Raw genomic sequence first — 15,523 nt, forward strand, 5'->3', positions numbered from 1 at the left:
TCGATATTTTTTTTTCATCGAAAACGAAGAAGGAAATCTACCAAAGCTAGGCAGATAGATAGACTCCGTCTCCTTGTCCTGGAGGCTCTCCGGCCGAGGAGACCTTCTTACCATTTAGCTATTTTTCCCATCGAGAAAGAGATCGAGGATAGGTCGGAAGCTTCTCTTTCATTACTTCATTCTTTCCATATCCCTCTCCTTTGCCACTCCGAAGTTTAGGATTTAGTTTCGAACCGCACTGCGAGGTGGGTAGTTTATCTGGGGCGGATACCTCCTAAGCGGGGAAACATCCTTTTTCTGTCTTCTCTCCACAGAGGAAGGAAAACACCTATTTATGTTTTCTTCTAGGTCGGCTGACCCTGGTCTTCTTTGAGTTTATGATATTCCCCACTCGTCCGAGTTATGTCCTTGATTTGAAGAAAACAGGGAACCTGTCACGAACTGGTTCAAAAAAGGACCTCGAACTACATGAAGTCTGATGCCCATTGTTCTGTTCCCGCCACGAGAAAGACGCACAGAAGAGGTATTCCCAGGGGGTGGAGGTCCCGTGGTTTGGTAGAATAGACACTTCCAAGGATAGTCTACACACACCCCCAATCTTCACTTTACGCCACGCCGACTCCCCTTTCGTCATAAGGCGTGGAATTAGACCAAGGTGGGAACCTCAAAGTGGCTCCCTTACATCCCTCATTTCAGAGGGAACCTCAAAGTGGCTCCACCTTGCGTCCCAACCTTCTCGACTTTCTTTGGTGCCAAAGACCTTCCCGAATAAATTCCTTTCTCTTCCCCGGACACCGAACAAAGGGAACCCTGGCTTCACTTATCGTAGTAAGACCACCCCTCTATAAGCTTTGTCGTACTTAGAAAAGGATGGTTCTAAAGTAGGTGTCAAGCTGAGAAGACGAGAAAATGAAAAGTGATCCTTCCGTGTGGAAGGGAAGGAAGAAAGAAGGCGAACCCAGTTCCTTCGGAATCGGTAGTCAATCCTATTTCCGATAGTTCGTGGATTATTGAATGAATCTGGGAATGTGTTAGAATTAAGAAATTCTATGGCTCGGATCTTTAGTTTGGTTGCACTTGGGCTTAAAAGTGACTTTCCAATCTTAAGGCTATTGGTATTGCTTCAACCCACTTGGTGAAGTAGTCTTACGTGGTGATAACAAAATGGTGACCACGACTAGAAGGGAAAGGCGGAGGTACGAAAGGCTTCCAGAGCTTATTCTTTATCAACTACAAATAGTACAAAGGAAAAGAAAAGGCTGCTCCCAGATCGACATGTCGGAGCCTTGGCCCCCGACTCACAATATAGCAAGTACGAAAGCCAGGATCTTTCAGAAAACGGATTCCTATTCCCATATGGAGTTCGGAACCCAAAGGCAATCGTTGAGTGAACTGTATCTTTTTTGTATAGAATTAGGTTATTTAAACAATTATAACTAATTTCACGGGTTCGAGTCGTAAAAATAGTCATTTATACTTGGTAAACTGTCTATATCATATCTCTTGGATACGGGACTTCTCTCGACCCTGCTTGGACGGGGCTGCCTTTTTTAAAAAAAAAATATTAATTGATAATTTTAAATAAATAATAAATAAGCTATTAAATTATAGTGGTATAAAAAATTTATTACAATACAATGAATTTATATTCCCTATCTATAATTCTCCCACTTTTGGGAAAATTTCTTCTACATAATCCGTATATAGTAAAACCAAAACCCCTTCTAAAACCCCCTCTCCCCACACAACCAACTCATCTTATCTCCTCCAACTCTTCAACCATGTACATGGCTTCTTTCAAAATCTCACTCCCTTCTAATTTTTCATTCTTGAACTCAAACCCCAAATTCACATTCCCAAAAATTAAATCTTTTCCACTTTTGTCAACCCCTTTTTGCATTAAATGTTCAAAGAGGGTAAAAAGAAGGGGAAAATTAAGGTACCCATCAGAGAAAAAGAAGCTGAAACAGCAACAAGAAGAAGCTCAAGTTGATGTTAAAAACAAATTTGAAGGGATTTGGAGGCTATCTAAGCTCAATGTTTCAGTTCATAAAGACCCTGGCAAAGATTTCTTGGGTCTTTCTGATGCTTTGCTACAAGAAATTGCTAAAGTTCTTGAATTTCCGGTAAAAAAAAAAAAAGTTAACTTTATAGTTATATTTTTGAGTGTTGTGTTAAGGGAAAGTAGTAGAAATTGCAAAATGAAAATTGGGTTTTTAATTTGTGTTCAATTAGTTTCACCGTAAATATAGCTTAATTTGATTTTGGTTGTCCATTTGACCAATCTGTTTAGTATGATTTTTTTTAGTGTTGTGGTAAGGGAAAGTAGTAAAATTGCAGAGCAAGAATTGGTTTTTGAGCTTGTGTTCAATTAGTCTCAACTTAAATAGTACTCCCTATGTTCCAATTTATGTAACATTCTTTCATTTTTAGTCGGTCCTAAAAATAATGACACTTTCTATATTTAGTAGTAATTTAACTTTAAAATGTCGATATTATAGCCACACAAATATTTATAGCTTATTTTTAGACCACAAGTTTCAAAATTATTCATTTCTTTCTTAAACTTCGTGTCTATTCAAATACCATCACATAAATTGGGATGGCGGGAGTACCAATCTGTTTAGTTAAATAGGATACATATAGGATCAATTATTTTTGCTTGAAAAAGTGGGACCATAAGTGAAAATAATGTTTGCTTTATGAAGAATGTGGACTTTTCCAGAGTAAAATATTAGTATTACAATTTTATTGGAAGTGTAAATAATAGGCTACCTTATAGAAAGCGAACAATGTAAGAGATTTTAAATTCAAAGGCAGAGTTAGGATTTTAAGTTTGTGGATTCTTGATTATAGAAAAGGCGGCATACTGGGTTCTGTGATAAATTATTTATACATATTAAGTGGATTTTTTTAACGAAATATAGGATTTGAGCCAAAGCTACTGGGTTATGTCGAACCCGTACGCAGTACACTAGCTCCGCCCCTGACTTTAATGTTCATAGACTGTAAACATTCACCAATCTGATACAAAACTCTGTTATATGAGTTTAGGATCATTTAGCATCACGATGTTGACAATATGCATAATATGAATCAGTTATTTAGAAGAGCATACTTGATCCATGATGATTCTTGAGTCGACATTCAATAACATCGCCTTTTTACTTGCAAATCTGTGTAATTTTGACCAATCAATATATAATTAGACCAATTAAAAAATGAGCCAAAAATAGAGATAAGTCTAGTTCAAAAGCTCTAAACATGGGGCACAACTACAAATATGATGTTGCACAATTCAAAAAGAGAAGGAACACTATTAATTTTAGCTAGACGGAGTAATCTGCATTTATTATATTCAAGCTTAGAAATTTTCGGAGTATGTTCTCTGCATTTATGTTAAAATGTGCTCTTCTTTTCTATTTTGTAGGTTGCTTCAATGTTGCCACAAGAAGCATTTAAAGTTGTTAGAAAATCTTTTGATGCTCGGAAGGTTTGTTTCCCTAGCAATTCTTTTGAAACATTCCCTCTGTGTCAGGGTTGGGTAGCTTGGGTTGTGTTGTTTGCTTCTGTATCAAATAATCTGCATGTCAATTTTGTAATATTAGATGTTCAACCATCTTAAGTTCCAATATAACCACCATTTGGTGCTCTAGATAACTTATTAGCTTTACAATTTGTTCTAAAGTTTAAGACGAAGACCATACTTAAGCGACATATCTGGATTATGAATATGTAAGAGCCAAAAGTATTAGGGTCACTCTGTTCATTGTAAAAATGTTCATAATCAGGAATGTGATTTGGTACGGATTTTCAATCCGAAGAAGTCATGATCACATTGACAATTGGAGCACCAAAACTGTCAATGCATCCTATGGAGTAGGGCCCTGGAAGTATATTAGCAAACTGGGGAATGGATTTTTTCAGAATATTCATTTCAAGCCAGGCAGTGGAAGTCACATTAAGTTTTGGAAGGATAAATGGCTAAGCAACACTGCTCTCATGAAGGACTATCCTAGCTTATTCAACATTGCCTTGGACAAGAATTCTTCAATTGCTCATAACAGGGCAAATAATAATTGGGATGTGCATCTCAGGAGATCTGTTCAAGACTGGGAGATGGAAGACTTGATGGAAGTGCTAGCAAGATTAGAGTCCTACAACATTGATGAGAATGTCCCAGACAGCATGAGATGGGGTTGTAAAGGTCTTTATACTGTTAAAGATTGCTACAAGCAATTTAACAATCAGAACCAGGTATTGCATTCATGGCCTTGGAAACTGATATGGAGGACAAAATTACGTGTGAAGGTGACATGCTTCAATTGGATTGCCCTTCATGAAGCCTGCTTAACACAAGATAACCTACGCAGAAGGGGATTTCAGCTGGTCAACAGGGAGACACCAGGAAACAGTTAATCACCTACTTCTACAATGCCCATACCTATGGAACATGTTCTTTTGTATTTTTGGCCTAAGCTGGGTCATGCCACAGAGCCTGAGAGAGGCACATATGAGCTGGAGTTTTTGGGAGGTTGATAAGGCCATCAAGAAGATCTGGCTTATGATCCCTGCAACTATTTTTTGGTGTTTATGGAACGAGAGGAATAGAAGATGCTTTGATGATACCTCAAACCCAAACCACTTGCTCAAATCTAAATGCCTGCTCAATATTTTTTGTTGGACAAAGTTGTCCCCCGCAAATAGTACAGGACACCTGTTGGACTTTATTAGCTTTCTTGTCCTAGATTGAGACTTCGTTTTGGGGCAAACATTGTTCTCCTGTATTTTTTTGTTTATTTAGCAAATATGCCTCTTGTAACTTTGCATCTTCTTGATGCCTTCTTAATGAAACATATACTTCATCATAAAAAAAAAGTCATGATCACATTGGAAAAAAAGTTATCCAAATGTCCAACCATCTATCCGTTCATTTATTTATAGCAGTTCAAGCTTGTGATTGGGAAAAGAGAACATATCCAAATCTAAAGCTACTTGTACTGAGAAACATGCATGTATCTACTTTAATTTCCGAATACATTATGCTACCTGTTTAATACTCAATATGCAATTGAGCTTACTATGGTATGTGTTCTTGAAGATAGTGTTGGGTCTACTTGGTAACTTGGTAGCACTGGCATTCAAATAAAACTTGTAATAGCTACAGTTGAACACCATGGGTGTATCATGTATGTATTTAACTGCTTCGTTAACCTTATTGCAGTTGCAAAAGGAACCGAAGTTTGTGTATTCAGTGGATATGGATGTCCAAAAACTAATAAATTTAGAGCCTCGTACTTGGGAATTCATCTCTGAATTGGAACCCAAGGTTGGCCTAATTGAACATTTGCCTCATGACAGAACTTCTGGTGATATAATGAGCATAGTACACGATTGCCGAAAGTTGGGTGAGAATGCAACTACTTCAGAAAGGGGAGATACGAATCTCTGCAACGGATCACATATGTATCCAAATTATAGAAAACCAAAAGTTGCAGTTGTTGGTAGTGGGCCTGCGGGGTTGTTTGCTTCACTTGTGCTTGCTGAATTTGGAGCAGATGTTACACTGATGGAAAGGGGACAAGCCGTTGAGAAAAGGGGCCGTGATATTGGTGCGCTAGTTGTTCGACGGATATTGCAAGAGGAGAGCAACTTTTGCTTTGGGGAGGTTATATCCCGATTCACTTATTTCCTTCAAAGGTTTTTCCAGCTTCTTGAGATCAATTTCTGCAATCTGCCTCTGTTTGTTTTGTGCATCTATCTGTCTGAAGCAATTCTTGACTTATATTGTTTGCGGCGCATGGAAGTATCTATGACATTAGAAATGTATAATGGGCAAATATTTTTGGGCAAGAATACCAAATAAAGTTGATAACTGATTTTGATCTTACTGATTTGAAAATACTATTCCAGAACTAATTTTCATCGTTGGAATGGCAGTATTCAGATATGCAATTTGAAAGCTGACTCTCACTTAATGATTTGGAAAGAGATGTTTTAGTGCTAGAATTAAGTAACTTCTTTCATTGATTTAGATTTGTATGCAGGTTTCAGCATCTTACTGGTTCTTTGTTTCTGGTTTATGAGGTCAAATAGATTGTAGATGTTACAGCCATTGGGTTTCCTTAGCTACTTATTTACAAAGGACTTATGTGTGACAGGGTGGTGCAGGTACTTGGAGCGATGGGAAGCTAGTTACTAGAATTGGAAGAAACAGCGGTAGTGTTTTAGCAGTAAGTTGCTTAATCCTGGAAGATTATACTCTGATTTCTTACCTATGCATTCTATAGTTCTCTATGTGTTCATTAATATGTGTTCCTTCATACGCGTTAGTTGTGTCAGTTATCCTTGTCATTTCACCCTTCATCTTGAATTCCAGGTTTTGGAAACACTGGTCCATTTTGGAGCTCCACAGAAAATTTTGGTTGATGGAAAACCTCATCTAGGAACTGATAAATTGGTTCCACTTCTTCAGAACTTCCGGCGTTACCTGGAAGAGTTGGGTGTAAGTTATTTGCAACTTATGCCTCTAAGAAAAGAAATGTGAGAGTTTTAGGGTTGTGAGAAATTCTGTTTTCTTATTGGTATGGTCAGGTCAATATCATGTTTGGAACAAGGGTAGATGATTTACTTGTCAAAGATGAACATGTGGTGGGAGTCAAGGTTTCTGACTCAAGCAATAACAGCTCACACTTCACGAGCCAGAAGTTGGGGTATGATGCAGTGGTTCTCGCAGTTGGGCATTCTGCACGTGATACATATCAGATGCTTCTTTCTCATGGTGTCAACCTGGTTGAGAAAGATTTTGCTGTGAGCTCCAGTCCGCATGAATTATTTACTAGTTTATATCTTCCTTCTCCTTCCTTTAATAAGAATATTTGTATCTCTGTATACATATGCATAATGCTATATGGCTTGGCTTGCTGCTTTATATTTTCAATTACAAGGCATTAGACCTCTTCTCTGGGCTGAGACAGGAATTTGGAAGGGAGAGGGTTTACTAACTGGTGCTCTAGTGGTCTTACTAATGGCAGAAAATTAATTTGCTACATTTGTGATAACACCAATTTTGTTTTTCAAAAAAAGAAAATTGTGGTGAGAAGTGGCGATATTATCCAGATGTGGGTATTAAGTATTATTCCTAAGTCCTAACTGTTAACTTTATTGAAAAGCATCAACGTAGTCGAATTTGATTGTATAAATTTAGTTTTCAGATATTGAATAAATTGATACCATTTTATATGGATATCTGATCATTCTACAACGTCCTACATAAAGATTTGGATATGCTTATAAAATGGAACTCCCATACAAGAAGTAGAATTTTACGATCGATGTTTGTTGGTCAGTCCAAATGGATTCACTAATGGAGTTAATTCCACAATGCAGAGTATTCATCTTATCCTATTATCCTAAAGACCTAAACCCTCACTTTGATCAACAATTTTTTCTTTTTTCCTTTCTTTTTGAGTCTTACGATAGGTGCAAAATCCACCATGAAATCAAAATTTCACGGACTGCTTTATTGTCTTGTAAATAGTAGAGTACCGCATGTTGCGGATGTCATCCCGTCTCTGTGTTGTGTATGAGCTTGTCTGTTCTTTTCTCTCCTTGATGTCTTTCGCTTTTTTTTGGTTCATTAGTATTGACTCTCGTGGTATTGATTTTTGCTATAACCTTGTTGGTATCTCATCATTGGCAAAGATACTTACGTTCTTCTAATAACTTGTATTAACTACAGGTTGGCCTGCGGGTTGAGCATCCTCAAGAATTAATCAACAGCATACAGGTTATTCACTACATACAATTCAATCGTTAATCTACTAGTGATAAAGTGTATTTGTTTTTCCTGTTGTATCATGATGACGAGATGTTTGGTTGATTATATTTTCCTATAACAACATTAGAAACGCTCGGTGTTGCCAGTCCCTTGTATTAATGTCGAGTAAAGAAACCCTTGTTTCTTAAATGATGCAACAGTAGTGATTCAGCGGGCAATAGCTTATTTTGTATTATAGTGTTTACAAACTAAGGGTAATTCAAGAGTTTGCCGTGGTGTACTTGCGACCTTAAAGTTCCTCTTTTAGATGAAGTCAACATAACAAAATATGATGCTTTGTTCTTCAATTTCCTATGCTTATTCATTGTCTATGAGCAAGTACATGAGTTACATTTTCCCCTCTTAGATGAAGTATATTTTCGCAATTTATCATGAAATTAATTTGTTTTTGGTCCAAATATTTTCAGTATTCTGGATTAGCCAATGAAGTTCTAAGTGGACGTGGAAAAGTGCCTGTCGCTGATTACAAGGTCGTTGAATATGTGAATGCTGAAGATACTGCTTTGACTTCAAATTCTGGACCAATAAATCGCAGTTGTTACTCCTTTTGTATGTGTCCTGGTGGACAGGTACAACAATTGCTCTTGTTCATAATTACTGAATGAAATATTATAGTTGCTTTTCCAACTTTCTAATTAGTAATTACATTGAATTTTCGTTTCTTGCACCACAAATCCATTTTTCAATTGACTTCAATGTACATTTCGATATAATTTACTGGACAAGATTTTGGCAGGTTGTTCTAACTAGTACAGATCCATCAGAGCTCTGTATAAATGGCATGTCCTTTTCTCGACGGTCATCTAAATGGGCAAATGCTGCACTTGTTGTTACTGTCTCGTCAAAGGATTTTGGTGCTTTGGACTTGCACGGACCTCTCGCTGGTGTTGAATTTCAGGTACTTCTTAAGTGTCCATACTAGTCGTTTAGACATAAAAATGTTATGCAGGAACTATTTTGGATTCCCGGATGGTCACATTAAATTTGTGAGAATTAACGAAGCAAATAATTACTAACATTTTGGGAACAACAATCAACCTAAAAATCATTTGTCTCAAAGGAGAAGCTATTGAGCTGATTGCATAATTACTTCGTGTACTTTGATTTGTTTGGCATGCACTAGTTAGGATGAGAATGGAAGGTTTTTGTATTGCATGTGAAAGTGAGTTCGAAAGCAGGTTCCACTTATCCGTTACGTTGAGAAAGAAATGAAATCAACTTTTTTGTGTGTGGAATAATAGGCATTATCTTGATATGTGAGAAAATAGAAACCATAACATTATTTGAAAAAGAAAGTATATAAACTACAGTTTTCGTCTTTGAGAACTTAGTTCAATCGGTGGATTGTCACCTTTGGTTGGACATTGGTTTTCTATATTCTTTCCTTGCAAAGTAACTGTTTTATTACCCCTAAGCCACTAGTCTAATGTAACCTTTTCCTTTTGCCATTTAAAATGCTACTCATGTATTTTGATTTCGGTTGTATAATTGCAGAGAATGTTTGAACGCAAAGCGGCTGCAATGGGCGGGGGCAATTTCGTGCTACCTGTTCAAACGGTGACTGATTTTCTTGACAACAAATTATCAGGTAGACCTCTTTGTTGGTGGTGAGAGGATTGGTGGGGTAGATATTTCGTATAAAATACTTATGTGGCTTAAAATTTGTTTTACAGTGACATCATTGCCGGCTTCCAGTTATAGATTAGGAGTAAGAGCAGCGAATCTCCACGAATTATTCCCTACTCACATAACCAGCTCTCTGCAACAATCACTTTTAAAGTTTGACAAAGAGGTATTTTCCTGTCTTGAGCATATGATGTCTCGTATATATAATGTCCGTCTCTGAAAATTAACGCCATATCTGTTGATCTTGGAACTACAGTTACCGGGATTTATTTCCAGTAGTGCTCTTCTTCATGGAGTAGAGGTAATGCACGCCTTTCTTCGTAAAATCATTAAGCATCAAATCCAATCTTACATCCCGATGTTTGGACTAAGCATTCGAGTTAATAACTTGCACATTTTCTTGATTCTGGAACCAAAGTTGTAATTTTGTTTCCTCCTCATTGCAGACAAGAACTAGTTCACCTGTCCAGATTTCTCGAAGCGCTGATACTTACGAGTGCACATCACTAAAAGGACTTTACCCTATCGGAGAAGGAGCGGGTTATGCTGGTGGGATAGTAAGTGCAGCAGTTGATGGCATGTACAGTGGATTTGCATTAGCGAAAAGTTTAGGTCTTTTTCATGGCAGCATCGAGTCGGTTTTAGGGAAGGCTCAGAGTGCTGGAGTTGCAAAGTACTAACAAGTGACACCATTATTTTGTTTTCACACTCACATTGTTTAAATCACAGGGCGCTTACCGCGATCTTGCAAGTTGCGGTGCTTCATTTTTAGTCGATATGTAAAAGGGCAGCTCGGTGTATTAAGCTCTCGCTAAAGTTCCTTTTCTCCTTGGGCATTTGTTCTAAATTGATAATTGCTAGGAGCAACATAGACAGTAGACAGTAGACAGGTGATAGTTTTAGCGGGCATTTGGACATAAGAATTGTGAAATTCCGAAAAAAGCCAAAACAAATTTAAAGTGTATTTGAAAATTAGAGTTGTGCTTGGACATGAATACAATTTGAAGCTATTTTTGAATCTTTGTGGGTGAGTTGAAAAGAAAATTTTTTAAAAATAGTTTTTTGGAGTTTTTCAAATTTTCGAAAAAATTTGAAATTCAACTTAAGTGAAATTTAAAATTTTCATGGCTTAACATTGATTACGAAAAAAGTGAAACTTTTTCCCAAAAAAAAGTAAATTTTTTCTTATGGTCAAATGGGCCCTTAGATGATTCTGCTCTAATGGAGATAAAAAGTGAAATAAATGTATGCTCTCTTTTGAAATGTATCGAATATTGTTGTTCGTTTGTGCAATTAATGAACATCTGTACTGTTACATGAAATAAAAGCACACCACAATATTCTGAATAGAACCAACCAATTTACAACCTCTGTTCAGCAATAATTCTACCTTTCGTTGATTCATTTCAAAATTTGTGTTAGTTTTACTTGATATTTAATTTTATAAGTATAATCATTACTCTACATCCCTAGGCATTTAAAAAAAAAATGTAAAATATACATGACAGCAGGAATTGCGATGTTTCTTAGTGCTCATTAATACGAGAGATAATGAATAATTAATTTCGGGAGTAAATTTGAGATGAGTTTATCCCACGTTCGGTTGAGATAAAATTGCGGTATAACTAATTTCGGAATTAATTATTCCGAAATTATAGTATTATTTTTATCCTTATATGAGGATGTGATAACAATTTAGGGATAATTTATCTTGGATAACTTGTTTCCCAACTAAACGACACGGTAGGAATCAAACAAAGTTCATCAATTAGAATCTAGTAATATCATCTCTAATAGACAAATATAAACATGATAAGGAAGCCACATGCATAAAACATCAAATATATATTGTGGGTTGGAATTTTCTTGAACATAATGACATAATAAAACAATATAAACAACAAAATAAAAAGAAGATTTAAAAATAAGCAAAGTCGGTCAAAGTGGTAAAGTACTAAAACCGAAAAGGCAACCGCTAAAACAAAGTTGGCACATGAATGCCAATTATTTGGGCTCATATTTTAGTCTAAGAACGACTAACATTTGGCTAAGTACAAAATCTTTAATATTAGTATCGTTCCATTTTTATCGGACAGCTGATCTCAAGATTATTTGAACAAAATTCTGGATATTATTCTAAACTTTTTCTTTTTTTTCTGAAAAGTTGTGTCCACACTTTCGTTTATGCATAGTGCGAAAATGCAAAGTACATTCATTATGTCTAGTAAATTTCCACCATATCTCTAAACTTATAAGTTTGATTCTACGTATCCCGGGACGGGCGAAGCTAGGTGGGCGAAACGGGGTTCCTACGTGTCTCGGGGCAAAGTTAGGTGGGCGGAAGGGGGTTCGTACGTGTCCCCGAGCAAAGTTATGTGGCGAAAGGAGGTTCAGTCGAACTTCCTTCGCCCCAAAATTATATTGCTTATATAAGGTTAAATTTTTTTCATATACATATATTAGATGTTGTCTCCTTAACTTTTTTGCGTATTTATATTTTTAATTTTTTAAATTTCCTTGGTAAAAATCCTCCTTCCGCCACTACGTGTCCGTTGTACATTTTTTGAAGTAACAAGACTGGTGATTGAAAATGCTACAAGCGAAAATGAATACTTTATTCATGGAAACAAATTCCTCCCATGAAAACGTTAAACTTATAAATTGTCCGAACAATTCACTACAAAATATTAGAACAATCTCAAGGTTGACACAACCGAATTGATTGAGAAAAAGGAAACTCCAGCGAACAAAAAAGAAAAGGGGAAAATTTACTACTTTGTGAGTGATGACAGATACGATCCGTTGTGAATTTATACATCCATCATTTTATAATTTATATAGGAATGAATTGGTTCTATTTCATTGCTCTTTGACCATAAAGTAAAACCATCTTTTTCTTCTTTCTTTTTGCACAAATTTGGGAAAAGTACAATTAATTATACTTTGCAAGTTGTATGCAATCATTAAAATAGGTATAAAATGTAAGTTGTTAGCCATGGACGATCATCATGGTTTTGGACCAATTACTTTTCGAAGTGTCTTTTAACCTAAAGTTTTCATACTTTTTTTATTTATTTATCCATATAGGATTCGAAAGTTGTTGGTCGGATTAATTAAGATTGGCGTCTCAAAAGACATATTTAAGGGGGAAAATATGCTCCTATAATAAATTTTTCATTTGCAAAATTCGAACCTTAGACCTCCGGTCAAGAGTGGAGTATTACCACCAATTGCAGATCCACCTTATGCTAAGGGAAAAATTATTTATATTCCTGGTTGATACATTATATATTGACTTTTCTTATTTTTTTTGTGCGTTACTTTTTTATATTTTAACATATTTTAATAAAATTCCCGATTCCGCCACTAATTACTACTCATATCACCATATCTCCTGATGATAAAGTTTTCATACCCAGAGAACAGCTGAAAAAGATTATTTTCATTGGAGAAAGTATTTTCTGCAATATGGTACTAAATGGGTATTAGTGCATATATATATATATATATATATATCATTGATCGTACCATGGGGGTGGGTGAATAAATTGATAGATTGTACTTTATCAGCTGAAAGTTACATTACTTATGATATGTCTTGGTCATATATAACAAATTGTGGACATCAAGCCAATTCTTTTTGACAAAAGAACAAATAAATTGGCAATTATTAAGGTCAATAGGCAAATGGTTCAAATGTATATATATGTTGTTCTTTTGCTATATGTTCGTTGTACATTAATAACATCAAGAACGGGCCTTCTGATACTACTAGAAATTCGGTCAAAACCGACCGATTTCGATCGGTATTTTAAAATATTTTATTTTTTAATTTTTTTTTACAAAATCGATCAACTTCGATCGTTTTTTTTTTTTGGCGCAAAAATGCGGGAAACTATTTTGGCGTCCCACGAAATTTATTTTTTAAGAAACCGATCAACTTCGATCGGTTTTTCATATAAAATAAATTTAAAATGAATATTCAAAAACCGACCAAAATAGGTTGGTTTTCGTGCGAAAATGCAATTAAAGAATACAAATAAAATAAAAGATAGTCTTAAACTAAAATATACCAATAGTCTAGTGGTAGAATATTATCTTGCCATGGTACATACCCTGGTTCGATTCACAAACGGTGCATTTTTTAATTGTATAATTAAAATACCGACCGACCGACTTCAATTGATTTTTTCGGCAAATTTTTTCTTTTTTGTTCGCTTGTGAAATTTTATTGACCGACCGAAATCGGTCAAAAACTGCGACCGACTTCGATCGCTATTTATTACCGATCAACCTAATTTCGACGAATTAAAGTCGGTCGAAAATCAGTCGGTTTTTTCAGTTTTCCGACCAATTTCGGTCGGTATTTATGAACAGTTTTAGACAGTTTTCTAGTAGTGTGAATGTCTTTGGCACTACTAGAAAATCCCACTTGGATGGGATAATAAACATGATAATTATAGAAAATTAATGCAAAAATTGTGGTTGAACTTTATTTTTGATTTGATAAGAGGGTGTGGAGGTCAAGAATTAAGGTAGAAGGTGAGTAGGTAGTCGAGGTTTTCTCGTTTACTTTCCATTAGTATTAGTACTATTCTTGTATTTTCCTATTTCTAGATCTCTATTACTATCTCTTGTTTCGTTCATTTCAGTATCGTATTATTCTGTTGTTGTTACCGCTTCTTCTTTTTTTTCCTTTTTTGAGCCGAGGATCTAGTGGAAACAAGATCTCTATCTTCACCAGTTAGGGGTAAGGTCTGCATACACACTACCCTTTTCAGATTCCATATGTGATTATACTGATATTTGTTTTGGGTTAAGTAGGGGACTATATTATAAAAATAACATGAGACTAGGAAATATATTGCAAAGTACTGTCTAAATTGGGGTACTGCAGTTCTCCTAAGATGACCATATTTTGTTCAATTGTATCAATATTACATGCTCAAAAATTCCTTACTTCAGTTCCTATGATGTCTGCCCAAAATACATCATTTGCAAACATCAGAGAAATTTCTAGTATGGTAGTTCTACCAAAAAAACTTGAATTTGCTACCTCCTTTGCTAGTACATCGGCCACCCTATTCTGCTCTCTGTAGCTGTGCCTCACCATCATTTTATCTATCCTTTGCATTAATAACCCGCATTCACAAATCATAGGATCGTTAGTTGTGTTTCCTGTGAGTAGCATTTTTATTACTTCAGTCGAAGATGTATTTATTTCTAGTGGAATCCAGCCTTTTTGTTGTGCTAGTTGGAGTCCCTTTAGCAGTGGTTTTAGTTCTGCCATGGTGTTGGTGGTATGTGATAAATTTTCCATGTACCACATAATCCTATCCCCACTATGATTCCTAAATACACCACTAATTAACCCAATGCCTGGGTTGCCCTTGGCAGCCCCATCCATATTTAGTTTATAGTAACCCCTCCACGGGGGGTTCCCATTTAACTATGGTATGGAATGGCCTCCTGATAGCACCATTTTGTACTAATATGTAGTACTCTGTTGCTTTGGAGATGATGTGGTTAGCACTGATATTATCTCTTTTATTATTGAATAGGTTAGGGTTTCTTGCTAGCTAGATGTTCCAAAAAACAAAAAGGGATGATGTTCTCCCAAGGAATGATGTTGTTGAAGGAGAGCTTCTTCACCTTATTCCATGTTAATAGTCATAGTTGAGCTGAGAATATGGGATTAAACTGCTGGCTTTCAATGGATCCCTTGGATAGAATTTCGTGCCAGAAGTGAGTTGTATTGGGGCATTCAAAGAAGATGTGGCCACTGGTTTCAAGACTAGCTGAGCAAAAACAACATTGAGGGTTACAATTATCCCCAATTTTGTGCAGGAAAGCTCTAGTCGACAAACCTATCCTGTGCGAAGAGCAAGGTAAGGTTTTTTTATTTTGTTAGGGACTTTTAACTTTTATATCCAAGTGAAGTTGCCTTTCTCTTCTTTCTACGAACTTCTAAGAAGGGTATAGGCTGATTTGGTGGTGAAAGACCCACTTGGGGTCAACTCCCATATTAACATGTCTTCCTTGACAGAGTTGGTAGGT

The 15,523-nt window shown here is 36.0% G+C and overlaps 1 protein-coding gene across 1 annotated transcript; it reads left to right on the forward strand.

The window, feature by feature from the left end:
- The first annotated feature begins 1,715 nt into the window (after positions 1 to 1,715).
- LOC104117535 (uncharacterized) lies at positions 1,716 to 10,481 on the forward strand. Its single transcript, XM_009628596.3, has 13 exons — positions 1,716 to 2,126; positions 3,431 to 3,493; positions 5,225 to 5,668; positions 6,162 to 6,233; positions 6,380 to 6,505; positions 6,595 to 6,810; positions 7,742 to 7,789; positions 8,248 to 8,409; positions 8,577 to 8,738; positions 9,335 to 9,428; positions 9,514 to 9,632; positions 9,723 to 9,767; positions 9,913 to 10,481. Exons 1-13 carry the CDS (start codon positions 1,782 to 1,784, stop codon positions 10,144 to 10,146), a joined length of 2,130 nt encoding a protein of 709 aa, XP_009626891.1. The 5' UTR covers positions 1,716 to 1,781; the 3' UTR covers positions 10,147 to 10,481.
- Positions 10,482 to 15,523: the final 5,042 nt, after the last annotated feature.

The sequence above is a fragment of the Nicotiana tomentosiformis genome, chromosome 11, assembly GCF_000390325.3.
Source record: "Nicotiana tomentosiformis chromosome 11, ASM39032v3, whole genome shotgun sequence".
NCBI lineage: Eukaryota > Viridiplantae > Streptophyta > Magnoliopsida > Solanales > Solanaceae > Nicotiana > Nicotiana tomentosiformis.

Excerpts from the sequence above, each read along its gene's own strand:
- LOC104117535 (XM_009628596.3), top strand. The coding sequence starts at position 1,782 with ATGTACATGGCTTCTTTCAAAATCTCACTCCCTTCTAATTTTTCATTC. Across the intron at positions 3,494-5,224 it reads AATCTTTTGATGCTCGGAAG|TTGCAAAAGGAACCGAAGTT; the intron begins GTTTGTTTCCCT and ends ACCTTATTGCAG. Across the intron at positions 6,234-6,379 it reads ACAGCGGTAGTGTTTTAGCA|GTTTTGGAAACACTGGTCCA; the intron begins GTAAGTTGCTTA and ends CTTGAATTCCAG.